At 39.6% G+C, this 12,901-nt stretch overlaps 1 protein-coding gene across 2 annotated transcripts in view; it reads right to left on the bottom strand.

Annotated features, from left to right (window-relative positions):
* Positions 1-12,901, bottom strand: part of LOC127450151 (SRC kinase signaling inhibitor 1-like) — a 117,071-nt gene that overhangs the window by 55,106 nt on the left and 49,064 nt on the right. For both annotated transcript variants that reach the window (XM_051713987.1, XM_051713986.1), the window contains exons 5-6: positions 9,427-9,622; positions 2,397-2,689 (exon numbers count right to left, since the gene is read on the bottom strand). In XM_051713987.1, the coding sequence (XP_051569947.1) occupies positions 2,397-2,689; positions 9,427-9,622 (489 nt within the window). The remainder of the gene's footprint in view (positions 1-2,396; positions 2,690-9,426; positions 9,623-12,901) is intronic.

Genomic DNA, 12,901 nt, shown 5'->3' with positions numbered 1-12,901 from the left:
CAACCATGTCTTTACCCAAATACACTTCGATAAACCTATAATAATGATATTATATTATAAATATCGGGATGGATTTTGCAGGAAATTGCATACATACGTCATTCGCCAGTGCATGTTGACGTCATATTCGTACTGTAGCGCGTGTATGGTGTGTGAGTAGCTGAAGCTGAAAGTTTGTTGTCACAACGAATGAGAAAAACTGACCATGGATCATTCAAAACGGCAAACCTCCAGGGAATCACTTTGTAAAAACAAAGAAACCTCGAACAGAGCAGAGTCTAATCGGTGCTAGCAATTGTTATGTCTAATGTTAACAAACATTGCCTACCTTTTGTAAGGTTATTTATTTCAAAACATCAATGTTTCCAATAAGTCAAAACAACAGCATAAGATACAGCACTTATCTGCTCTGATGACATGTTTTCAGATATCTGTCTTTTTCTTTCTTTTGTTATTTATTTGTCCATTCACTCTGATAAGATATCCTGTATTCATGTGTACACCGGTGCCTCGAACCACATTCATCCACACAGAGGAGCAGAGCCGAAGCACAGCCAAAACAATGTCCTTCTGCAAGACTCATACAGTTTTATTTTTTAACCGCTAGAGGGCCACAAGTTACATAGTGTAGCTTTAATTTTAGAGCATTGTAACAGAGCTAAGTCTCCATTGTTTCTAGATAAAAGTCCCTTGTGTGTTTTGGGCTAGTTTATATTTAAAAGCAGGGTTGGGAGGGATACTTTTGAAATGTATTCCACTACAGATTACAGATTACATGCTGTAAAATGTAATTTGTAATGTATTTCGTTAGATTACTCAAGGTCAGTAACGTATTCTAAATACTTTGGATTACTTCTTCAGCACTGGTTGATTTTTTCACTTGTTTTGACTATAAAAACTCTGCCAGTACAGTAAGACAAAATACACGTTAAAAATACATTCTCTGAAAAACCTAAATATCTTATGCAGTGTTGCTTCTAAAACAAGATAAATCAAAATGATCTTGTTTTAAGGATTTTTAGATATTTTTACAGGAAAACAATACAAAAATTATCATCAAGAATATGATTTTTGACCTAATATCAAAGATCTTACTAGAAAAAAAGAAATTATGATCTAACGTGAATATGATCGTGCCTGGTAACATGTGCATGTAAAATGGCTAGAAATAGCATTTTAGCTTAGTGTAAAGCTGACAATTTACACAAGGTTTATTTCTATTTCTTCTGCTCCAAACTTCAAACGTACTTCTCTGTCTGCTCGTATGAATGTAACACATCATAAGAAAGTGTTTCACTTCTGTTCAAATGCACTTTGGATCACATCCTTTATATGTATAAATGTTTTCCATCTGAAAGCACTAAATATTAAATGAAACAAATTACAGTAAAATGCAAAGTAATCTGTTCAGTAATCAAAATACTTTTTGAATGTAACTGTATTCTAATTATCAATGATTTAAATTGTAACTGTAGTGGAATACAGTTACTAATATTTAGTATTTTAAATACGTATTCCAGTTACTTGTATTTCGTTACTCCCCAACCCTGGTTAAAAGTCCCACATTATGCACCTAATTATCATTTTCTGTTGTTGATGTTATTATTATGATTGAATAATAAACTGTATCTGGGATTTTATTTATTTTTGACTCTTGTAGCCTTTGTGTCTGTGCCCATCATAGTAAGGAAAGACTAAGAAAAAAGATAATAATAATACATTGATTTTAAAAAATATGGCCAATTAATCTGTTATCAGCCTTTTCCACCACTTATCAGTATCGGCAAAATCCACTATCGGTTGACCTCTAGTTACTACATCATATATGATGAAGTATGTTCAGGAATGTATTCATACTACTCACCTGCATACCTATAGAACATACTTAATTAACGGCAGAGTTGCTCATCAAATGCAGTACATACTTTGAAAGTATGCAAACTTGGACAATGGACATACATATAGATTAATATTCTAAGCTTGTTCTGAGTTTGCATTTTTGTGGGTTACAAATAAGTGAGTATTTGTTGACCTAATGCCACAGTCACAGTACAGCAGTTTCATCTACTTAATATTGTAACTAAGGCCATGTCCACTCTAATCTGTTTTGGTTTGAAAACTCTTTTTTCAGTTTCCTAACATCATCATTTTCCATAGTATTCAGTATTGGAGAATGTTTTCAAAATGCTCAGTTTTCAGTGGAGAAAAATGCTGTTCAAATGTGGATGAGAAGCGTAAACAGCAAAATCAATGCATCTTCATATTAGTGTGGATGTGGCCTTAAAATTTCACTTCTTGGCATTAGTTCATCAATAAAGTATCATAAAGTAAAATTTTAGATTTCATTTTCCACTTTTAAAATAACTGAGGTACTGAATGAGGAAAGAAACACTCACCCTGAGGTCTCCATTGGCCAGATGTGCAGCAGGGTAGGAGGCATAAATGGGCTCTTTGCGATAGATTTTGATGATGCTGCGGTCCTGTATGTCTCTCACATCCTCCAGCTCGTAGAAGACGTTTCTTGCTTCGTCTTTGATCAAGATTGCGGTGTTGGGAGACTTCAACATTCCCGCTGTCAGCTTCTGAGGGAACATGTGCACGATGAGCGCATGCAAGGTCTCCAAACTGTTGAGATCGTGAGTAATGTGAACACGCCTGGTCTCATCTCCAAACTGCAGGAAGAGGACACCTGAGGAGAGACAGAGAGGTAAGAAGAAAGGCAGGAAAGAAACAATGATCAAGTAGGAAACAGTGAAGCATACTAAACAACTGTGTGAGAGAGTGATGGACAGATTTTAAAGTAAGAGAGAATAGGGGATGTCAGTGACAGTAAGCCTTTTTTCTGCTGCTGAACTCCTGCAGACTTTCTGTCATAATTTTCTGCCAGTTTATTCTTTGTGCACTTTACCTAATAGGACAGCAGGCGATGTTGAGCCTCCTGCTAAATGAACAATAATCTCCCTGTGGGGAACAGCTCAAAAAGAATTACTTTCAGCAAATATTTAGTGCTTACAGCTAACAGGCACTGTGCAACCAAGCTCACAAGAACACTGTATCATCATTGCCAAGAGATACTTCACGCCATGGTAACCGAAACTAAAAAATTTTTAGGTCAACTAATATGAATGCATTTTACTGCTGTTAATAAATCACTGCAATGAACTGTCAACAAGTAGAAAAACAGTTCACAGAATTTAATTGCAGCAAAGCAAAATGTTATCTTCAGCCAGCAGCCAATTAGCCAAACATTTTAAAGACACGTGGAAAACACAAGTAATGGAAATCCTATACCAATAACTGAGATACAGTCTACTTCTTAACTCTATCGTGACTTTCATTTATCCTTCATATATTTCATGAGGTTAATAATGTAGCATCTGGACCAATCAGACACACAGTTATTCATTATTTAATGAATAATCCAACAGATGTCTCAAGACCATAACAAGCAAAGGTCCAAGTAGGCCCAAGCAGACTCCGAGATGTTGGCTCTCCCACTAATCATGAGCTTTTACTCCCCCTTTGCTGACACTAGTCCAGCAACTAGTGGACCTCAGAGACATTCCAGGTGGGGGAAGGTAGCCACATGCAAAGCAAAGGAATGTGGGAAGAAGTAACTCACACCATTCCCCCATAGGAAAGACACATAAAGCCCATAAAACAGACTTTTCTTCATTAATTTATAGACAAACTGTTCTATAAATGAACATGCATATCCTCAGGACATTGTGTGTATGATTATTACAGTCTCGTATAGTGTCTTTTGTACTGTATACCGTTTTGTGCATGCTTTATGACAGAACCACTAGATAATGTAAAATTATTGGTATCATGCGTCCTATCAAATTAATCCTTGTGTGATGCCCTAAACATTGGAGTATAGCACCCCCTTCTAGCATGCATTGTATGCTTGTTATATTAATCAGAGCATAAAGGGGCACAAACTACTGGCTTACTCCAATGATGCAAATGAGTCAGCTTCCAAACAAAGGAACTTTTCCCGCTGGAAAATTGCACCTTTCCCATTGGTCAAGCCAAACTCGAGAGGAGTGACCTCCCTCAGGCTTTAAAGGGCACTGTCGGAGTGACCTCCCTCCTCTTCTCTCTCTCTCTCTTCCCTCTTCTCTTTCTCCCTTCTGCTCATGGATGCTGCTCGTGTGGGACCGGAAACACTTGGTCCGACCGCGAGGTAACGGGCTGGCAGGCCTTAACACATCAAGCCATGTGTAACTTCCTCGACCATAACGGAGTCAAACTAACACCGCAAGTTCATCATAATTTCTTCATTCAACACGGAAGAAATTGATTGCAACTTCAACACCATCGACTCCATCAAGACTTTCGGAACCATCAAGACTTTCTCCTGAGACTACATCCAGGCACTCTCTCAACCGCCAAGGCATTGCAAGTATCGTACAATTAACTAACTAAACAGAGGTTTAGTATAAGCTGTGAACCCCTTTGTTAACAAAGGTGCTTTGAAGTAAGAAACTGATGGTTCTTTCAGATGGTTAAATGACTCTTTTCATAGCTTTATTCCCCTGTACTGTTCCGGTTTCATTCACTTTCACTTCTCCATTTCCCATGTATGCGTGATTTGTGTGTATGTGTTTGTTTAGATTAGTTATGTGTTCGTAATTTAGTTAAATAAAGCTTTTGTGTACATTCTTGCGAGTTGATTCTGGTCTGCTTGTAAATCAATGTCAATTTAACGATTCGATCACAGCTACATGCTAAGAAAGAGTTATTTTTCGGTGGCCATGAAAAATATCCATTCTGAGAGTTGATAGATGATCAATACTGAGTATTCGCTGGATGAACAGATTAATTGATTGTAATGTTAATTTAGCTACATCAAGTTAATTCTATTAACTGATCCAAATGTTTATAATTAATTATAACGAGTTATGATAAATTATTCATATTTCCATTTTAAAGATAATCTGACTGTGGTATATTTTGATAAATAATCTCATCCCTGTTTTTAAAAGATTTCACTTCAAAGCTGTACCTAAATATGTGTAATATTATTTTCAATAAGCCATGAGAATAATATTACTCCAATAAGTGAATTAATCATAATACCCTTATTAAAGCTAATTCCTTACAACAGAAATTGTGAGCGGATACAACGAGACGTTGTATTACGATTTTAGTGGTGGAGAATTTTATTCAGACAAATAATCTAGTTATTTGTAATTTATCTAATTTATAATGGTTGTCGAACGTGACTAATTCCATTATAAATTTCCTTACATAAAAATGTAGAATAAGGATAGTTTAATTTAATTCCTAGCTCACACATACTGTTTCCCTACATATAATGGTGGCGGTACGCGGGCACTTTAACCCATCCCGTGTACATTTATACTACCAAATTCGCTACAATAACATTATTTAATTCATCTAGACTTTAAAAACTATTATTGTATTGTAACTTTATTTACAAGAAAATAAGGACCAACTTAAAGGAAAAGTTCCCCAAAAAATTATAATTCTCTCATCATTTACTCACCTTTATGTCTTCTCAAACTCTTATGACTTTGTTTCTTCAGCTGAACACAAACGAAGATATTTTGATGGAGATATGAAGTGTTTTTGTCCATACAATGTAAGTCAATAAGGTCCAACACAAGCTCCAAAAAAGGACATAAAGTGGTTTAATTCATATCTTCTGAAGCGATATGATCTGCTTTGGGTGAGAAAAAGACCAAAATGTAACTTGACAAATGCATTCTCCTTTGCAGAATCGACAAGTGCTTGACGCATTCACAGAGCGCAAGTGTTGGACCCCATTGACTTGAATTGTATGGAAAAAACACATATCTCCATCATAAAATCTTAATTTGTGTTCCACAGAAGACAGAGCGTCATATTGTGAGCATGCACGCTACTGTTGCGCTACAGCCCTAATACTAGTAAAAATTTTAAATCTAAAGTGTGTATTTTCTGTGCCACTAAGGTTGGCAAATGGAATTGTTAAAGTAATGACTGTATTCAAACAAGTTTCCTGAAAGCTCCCCATCTCCCAAACTCATGCCATTGGTCGAGCCAATGTTGCTGTGTCTGGCTGATCAGGATTCTCAAACTAACAGAGCAATGTTTTGAGTCACAGTATTTAAATTTTTCTTGGAAATCAACCTACAAACTGTTTACTTATAGTTGACTCTGCACATAAAAATGGGAAAGGATTACTGTATTTAAACATCGGAAAAATGACACACTTCATTTTTAACTTCTTGTGAATGTGTACATAAATGAATAAATATATACTTGTGGTGGCGGGGACGTGGTGGAGACAGGTTTTAAGAGCGAGCCAGACGCCAGTGAAGGGAGAGAGAGCTACCCATGCACACACACACCCAGAGAGAGCGTGTGTTGACAGTCCGCTGAAAGTGAGTTTTTGAGTGTAAAATAAATTACCTTTTGAGTTGAATTTCGCCATCTCCCGCTTCCTCCTTGCCCCTGTCACGAACTTTGTTACAGTGAGTTTTGCTGAGTTATGTTAATAAACCACCTTTTGAGTTGAACTTCAATGTTCTCCGCTTCCTCTATACAAACATGCCTTGAACTTGTTACACTGTTGCTGAAACCTGGGAGTTTGGAGGAAGTACACACCGGCATGGAGTCCTCGCCATTGGTGGAAGTCATTCAGTCCCTCTCCAATATGCACCATTTACAACATTAGGCCCTGCTTGAGCTTCGCAAGGACCAGGATCGCCGGTTCCAGGAGGTGCTCCAGGATCAAGCAGAGGATCAGCAGGCGATCCGGAGCTTACTGCACCAGGAGAAAGCCCCAGCCACGGCCCTGGACACAGCAGCCACTATGCATCTGGTCGCCCTCATGAAAATGGGGACAGAAGATGATCCGGAGGCATTCTTGGACTTATTCGAGCGAACAGCCGAGATCTGGAGGTGGCCGCGTGGCAGCTGGTGAATCCGCCGGCCACCCCAAGAGCGCCTTTGTGCCTGCTTCCTTTGATTGAGGCCCCCTTCGAAAGAATTAGCATGGACCTCGTTGGGCCATTAGAGCAGACAGCACGCAGACATCGCTTTGAATTGGTTCTGGTGGACTATGCAACGTGACATCCGGAAGCTCTGTGCAACATCTCAGCACATAGTGTTGCGGAAGCACTATTCAGAATAATCTCCCGAGTGGGGATTCCGAAAGAAATCCTCACTAACTACCACCCCTGGAGTCGCGAGTTCGAATCCAGGGTGTGCTGAGTGACTCCAGCCAGGTCTCCTAAGCAACCAAATTGGCCCGGTTGCTAGGGAGGGTAGAGTCACATGGGGTAACCTCCTTATGGTCGCTATAATGTGTTGCTCTCACTCTCGGTGGGGCGCGTGGTGAATTGTGCGTGGATGCCGCGAAGAATAGCGTGGGGACTCCACACGCGCTACGTCTCCGCGGTAACGTGCTCAACAAGCCATGTGATAAAATGCGCAGACTGACAGTCTCAGACACGAAGGCAACTGAGATTCGTCCTCTGCCACCTGGATTGAGGCGAGTCACTATGCCACCACAAGGACTTAGAGCGCATTGGGAATTCCAAATTGGGGAGAAAAAGATATCCTCACTGATCAGGGCACTACATTCATGTCACGTACACTTAGCAAACTATATGAATTATTGGGTATTAAATCGATTCACACCAGTGTTTACCATGCACAGTCAGACAGGTTGGTGGAACGGTTTAATAAAACCCTGAAAAATATGATTAATACGTTCGTACACGAGGACGCTAGAAATTGGGACAAGTGGCTCGATCCCCTGTTACTTGTAGTTCGAGAGGTCCCAAAAGCCTCCACAGGGTTTTCCCCATTCGAGCTGCTGAATGGGCTTTGACCGCGTGGTGCGCTCGACATCCTGCGGAAAGCTTGGGAGGAGGGACCTTCAAACAGCAAAAATGAAATTCAGTACATTCTTGATCTTAGAGCAAATCTCCACACTTTGGGTCAACTAACACAGCAAAATTTGCTCCAAGCTCAAGAACGTCAAAGCCGACTGTATGACAGGGGCACTCGGCTATGGAAATTTTAACCCAGGAGATAAAGTGCTTGTATTACTCCCAACATCGAGCTCTAAATTACTTGCCAAGTGGCAAGGGCCCTTTGAGGTCACACGGCATGTAGGAGATCTCGATTATGAGGTAAGGCAGACAGATAGAGGTGAAGCATGTCAAATATACCATCTCAACCTCCTGAAATTGGACAGAGGTTATCCCTGTGACATTGGCGACGGTGGTTCCGGAGAGGGAGGAGCTTGGGCCGGAGGTGAACTTAAAAGCCAATAATTACGGCAAACCCAAAGAAGTGCGCAATTGGACGGGCGGAGGTACGGTATCTGGGCTTCCACTTGGGTCATGGACAGATGCGTCCCCAAATTGATAAGACTGCAGCGATTGCAGCCTGCCCAAGACCCAAGACCAAAGACAGTTGAGACAGGTCCTGGGGATGGCTGGCTATTATAGAAGGTTTGTGCCTAATTATTCGGCTGCCACCAGCGCGCTGACTGATCTCACTAAAAAGGGAGCACCAGATCCGGTCAGATGGACAGAGAAGTGTCAACAGGCATTCACGCAGGTGAAAGCTGCACTTTGTGGCGGACTGCTTTTACATTCACCTGATTTCTCTCTGCCTTTCATTGTACAGATGGACGCTTCAGACAGGGGGCTGGGGCCGGTGCTGTACATTAATCGCAAGCTCTCTCTGAGGGAGACTAAGTACAGCACTATTGAAAAAGAGTGTTTTGCCATTATATAAAAATACGGAGTGTCTATTTATACCCCGGTGCAGCTATTTGCACCCCAATAGTCTGGCGGAACCACAGAAATATATGACAAACTGAAGAGTAGATGTCACTGCAGTGGCCTGGGGTATAAAGACGGTGTGTGAATGTGAAGTGTTTTTCATAGCGACAGCAGTTTGAGTCCGCCTTTTGTCCCACGCATTTTCCCATCTGATTTCCTGTTTCCACTCTAAATATTTCCTTTAATACTACTTAAATAAGGTTACAGGTTAAAAGGTTAAAAAAAGGTTAGTTTTAGGAGAAGGGGTTAATGTATTGTGTCTCTGGGACTCTAAATAAACACAACAAACAAACTGCAGTGATGCTCATACTGTATGTTAGTATTTAAATACGGGTGCAAATAGTATTTTACACTATTTGCACCAGGGTGCAATTAGTATCTACCATTACTTGCACCGGGGGTGGGGTGCAAATACTATCTACCACTATTTGCACTGGGGCATGCAAATAAAAATATTATATTATGATATATTAATATATTTAGGAGTAAGTAATATATATATATATATATATATATATATATATATATATATATATATATGAGAGAGAGAGAGAGAGAGAGAGAGAGAGAGAGAGAGAGAGAGAGAGAGAATAATTTGATATGAGGGTATTACCTGGAGAGCGTAGTTTGTTCTGGCTTGCCGAGCGGGAGAGTGGAAGGCTCTGACGGAAACGGTTCATGCGGTTGAAGCCCAGCGGCATGTCAGCCTCAGACATGGTCTCCAGAGACTCAGCAGAGGCAAAGGACAGCTTAGATGCCTGATCTGCCAAACCTGACTGAGTCGACTGGGAGTGGCGTGGGCTACGGCTCTAAGAGACAGAGAAAGAGAGATTTTCAGCATTTTTCACAAACATATTTCAGTATCAGAAATTATCTTTTTCAATCTTTGCCCACTAGATTTTATTTTTCAGGGGCATTTTTTACATCTTTTTTTCTAACCATTGCCCCATCTTTTATGTCACTTGCTAAAATTTAAACCATTCATTAACACAAATTCTCATTCTAAATAATTACATTGCGAGTACATTATCTCTACACATAAAATTAAATCAACAGCAATTAGAGTAAGAGATAATGTATTAAATTAAAAATATGTGTAACTAGGCTTACAATACAATAATAAGAACTACATCAGATGTTACAAATAAAAAACAGATATTCATTACAGGGGGAATTTTTAATTTTGGGGGCACTTTTGACACTTTTGGAGACAATTCTGCCCCAAGCGCCCTTCAATTTCTGAACCTGAGAAATATACAGTAACAGAGAACAAGGAGAAACTAAGGCCAGCTGCCAATAATCAGAGTAAATTACACCTGCACTCCCTAAGTCTCCACAACAAAACACACAGAGGATATGACATCACTGCTCCTGCTCAGGGTGGACAAGTAAGGTGGTGAAAATGTACCTGCTCCTCTATTTGTGTAATATGCCCATGTGCAAAGACATGAAACCAGAAAAACCTGTCTCTGTGGATGTGAATCTCAGCAAACAGACTGAGATTGCTAATGATTATGTGGAATAAACATCTGTATTTTTCTCTTACTCACTATAGAATACACACTAATTGTGGAATTGCAGAATGGTGGAACTGTTGTCAAATGTGTATGGTTATTTAACAGCATTTAATGAAGAGGATTCACACAAGCGCATCATGGTGAGCTTTAAAAGCTCTGAGACACCTGTAATGAGATCCCAGGAAGTCCTGGTAAAAGAGTTGCAAGCTGGTTTACAGTGCAGGACATGCACAGAGCGGCATCACCATACATCAAATCAATTCTCCTCCTCCAAAACAGACAAAAGAAGCTCTTTAATAGCCCAAGAAATTACCAAAGTTCATCCATGCAACTATATGTTGTGTAAGCTGACTGGTTCTCTGACTTGTTATCAGGTAGCCAATCAACTTGAGACTCACTCTTTGCCTAACATTTAAATTGCTCAGTTTTGCTGATGAGCTTGTTTCTCTGCAGCACACTGCTAGAGATTTCTCTGAAAATGCTATTTGCTCAGGTGGTTTGCTGGGGTTTTTCTTCTATCAGCTTGTACGGGAAGATCTGCTTTTGGCCATGACACATAGAAGCATGTCTTTAACAAGGTAAGCCTTGGCCAAATTTGGCTGGCACACATCGCTATCTTAGGTTATTAGATTAAATAAATTCACATATAGCTAGTCTGTGATACTAGTTAAATATTCTTCTGGATTTTTTGGCTCAGGTACACATTATGGGTCTGTTCCAAAACCTAATGAGCTTCCTTTGGAGGCAGCATTTTAAGACATCACAGGCATGCTCCCGACGCAAAGGCTGTTCAAAAAGCAAGGTATCTTAATTTTGCTGCCTCATAAGATACCTTGTTTTGCCCGAATTCTAAGGTAGCATCGTATGCATCCTTCTTCGTGTAGGCGATCAGAATGCACTGTGAGGAGCTTGGTGGAAAAATAAATCCAAAATGGTGGACGAAGTGAGACAAATTTAGATTATAAACACTCATAATCCACTCAATCTGGAAAAGTATCGATAAACATAGTTTAATATCATAGAAAACTGACTATTTTACCCAAAATATGTGTGTGTATTTATGCTCATTAGAGGATCGCATCTTTCCTCTCGCGTCACCTGTGTTGAAATCCATTGCGAGCCATATCTCTTGTGCGCTGCACGTGAGGAGGGCTTTTTGAAAGACGTGTGGAGTTGCCGCCTATATAGAGCGTTCCAAATCGCTCTCTTATGAGGCACCATCTCAGTAAGTATGCTGCCACAGAAAACAGCTGCCTATGTAGGCAGGAGACAGCAAGGCAGCTCACTAAGTTTTGGAACTGACCCTATTAGCTGACCCTATGAGCTGTTTAAGCTATTCGGCTAAGCAGGCCGAGGCACACATAGAAATTAGTACATTAGCATTACATCATTGGCCTGTGTGCCGAGGCACACCTAGCTAGCATACACTCGGTGCACGTGGCTCTTCAGAGCAGCAGCAGTACATATGTCTTGTGTTTGTGTTTATGTGTTATGCATTTTGTGCCACTTCCCTGCTTTGTTGAGGGATAGTCTGTTATGTCTATTTGTGCAGCAGCAGCAGCAGCAGCACGTTCACATGCTAACTCAGTATTTCTTTGTATTTTCTAGGAGTAGCAAGTCTCCGTACATGCTCTGCAACAGCAGCAGCAGCGTGAGTAGATCTAGTCCGCCAAGACCAATATTCTATTAATCTGTCATTCCCACATTAACATGCTAAATCTTTGTGAGAGTTGTCATGACTGAATTCCTCTGTAATGCCTATTTGCATTTATATACTCTTATATTACAAAAGTTAATGAAAAGTTTAGAGAAAGAAAGAGATGTTCACAAGTCTCTGATGCACAGTCCAGGTCAATTCTCAAGTCCAAGGCAAGTCTTAAATCTCTTTTGGTAACAGTTTTTTTATAAGCTGCATGTTAGTTTTATAAACCCTGTATCAGGACAAATAATTTCATATAGAAAAAGTGAGCAAATGATTGTACATTTTCACAATAAAAAGCAACAGAGAGTGCATAAGAGGTTCCCTTGTATCTAAACAGTGTTTCAACATTCAGAGAAAATATTTCTCCCTGTAGACATATCTACATATCTAGACATGTTATATCTATTGTTTTAATTCAAAAATGACAAACTTCTTTTTGTTAAATATTGTGCTTGAAAAGAGTGTTTGTGCTATATTTATTGCACATAAATACCACTCGGTATGATATTTTGTTAATAATGCAGTTTTAAATGCAAATTGTGTCCAAATAATTTTTATGATTAGCTGTATGATTAGCACCTGTTGTATGATTAGCACCTGTTTTTTTTAGGACAAATACTTCTAATGTCAAATCTCAAAAAACACCATACAGTGAGAATGACTGTGTGTCTGTTGACAGGAGTTTAATCTGAGTAAATAAGTGTGAGAGTGAATGAATGAACAGACAGAATCGAGAGCATCAGATTACTGCGTCTCACTCTAATGGCCCTGTTTACCACAGCCCGAGGCCATTTCATGTGTCCTTGTACAATTACACACACTGTTCTACAGCACTAATCACATCACAATATAATAGACATTTTCTTCAT

The sequence above is a fragment of the Myxocyprinus asiaticus genome, chromosome 13 (genome assembly GCF_019703515.2).
Source record: "Myxocyprinus asiaticus isolate MX2 ecotype Aquarium Trade chromosome 13, UBuf_Myxa_2, whole genome shotgun sequence".
In the NCBI taxonomy this organism is placed as follows: Eukaryota; Metazoa; Chordata; class Actinopteri; order Cypriniformes; family Catostomidae; genus Myxocyprinus; species Myxocyprinus asiaticus.
This window is presented reverse-complemented; position numbering and strand designations above follow the sequence as displayed.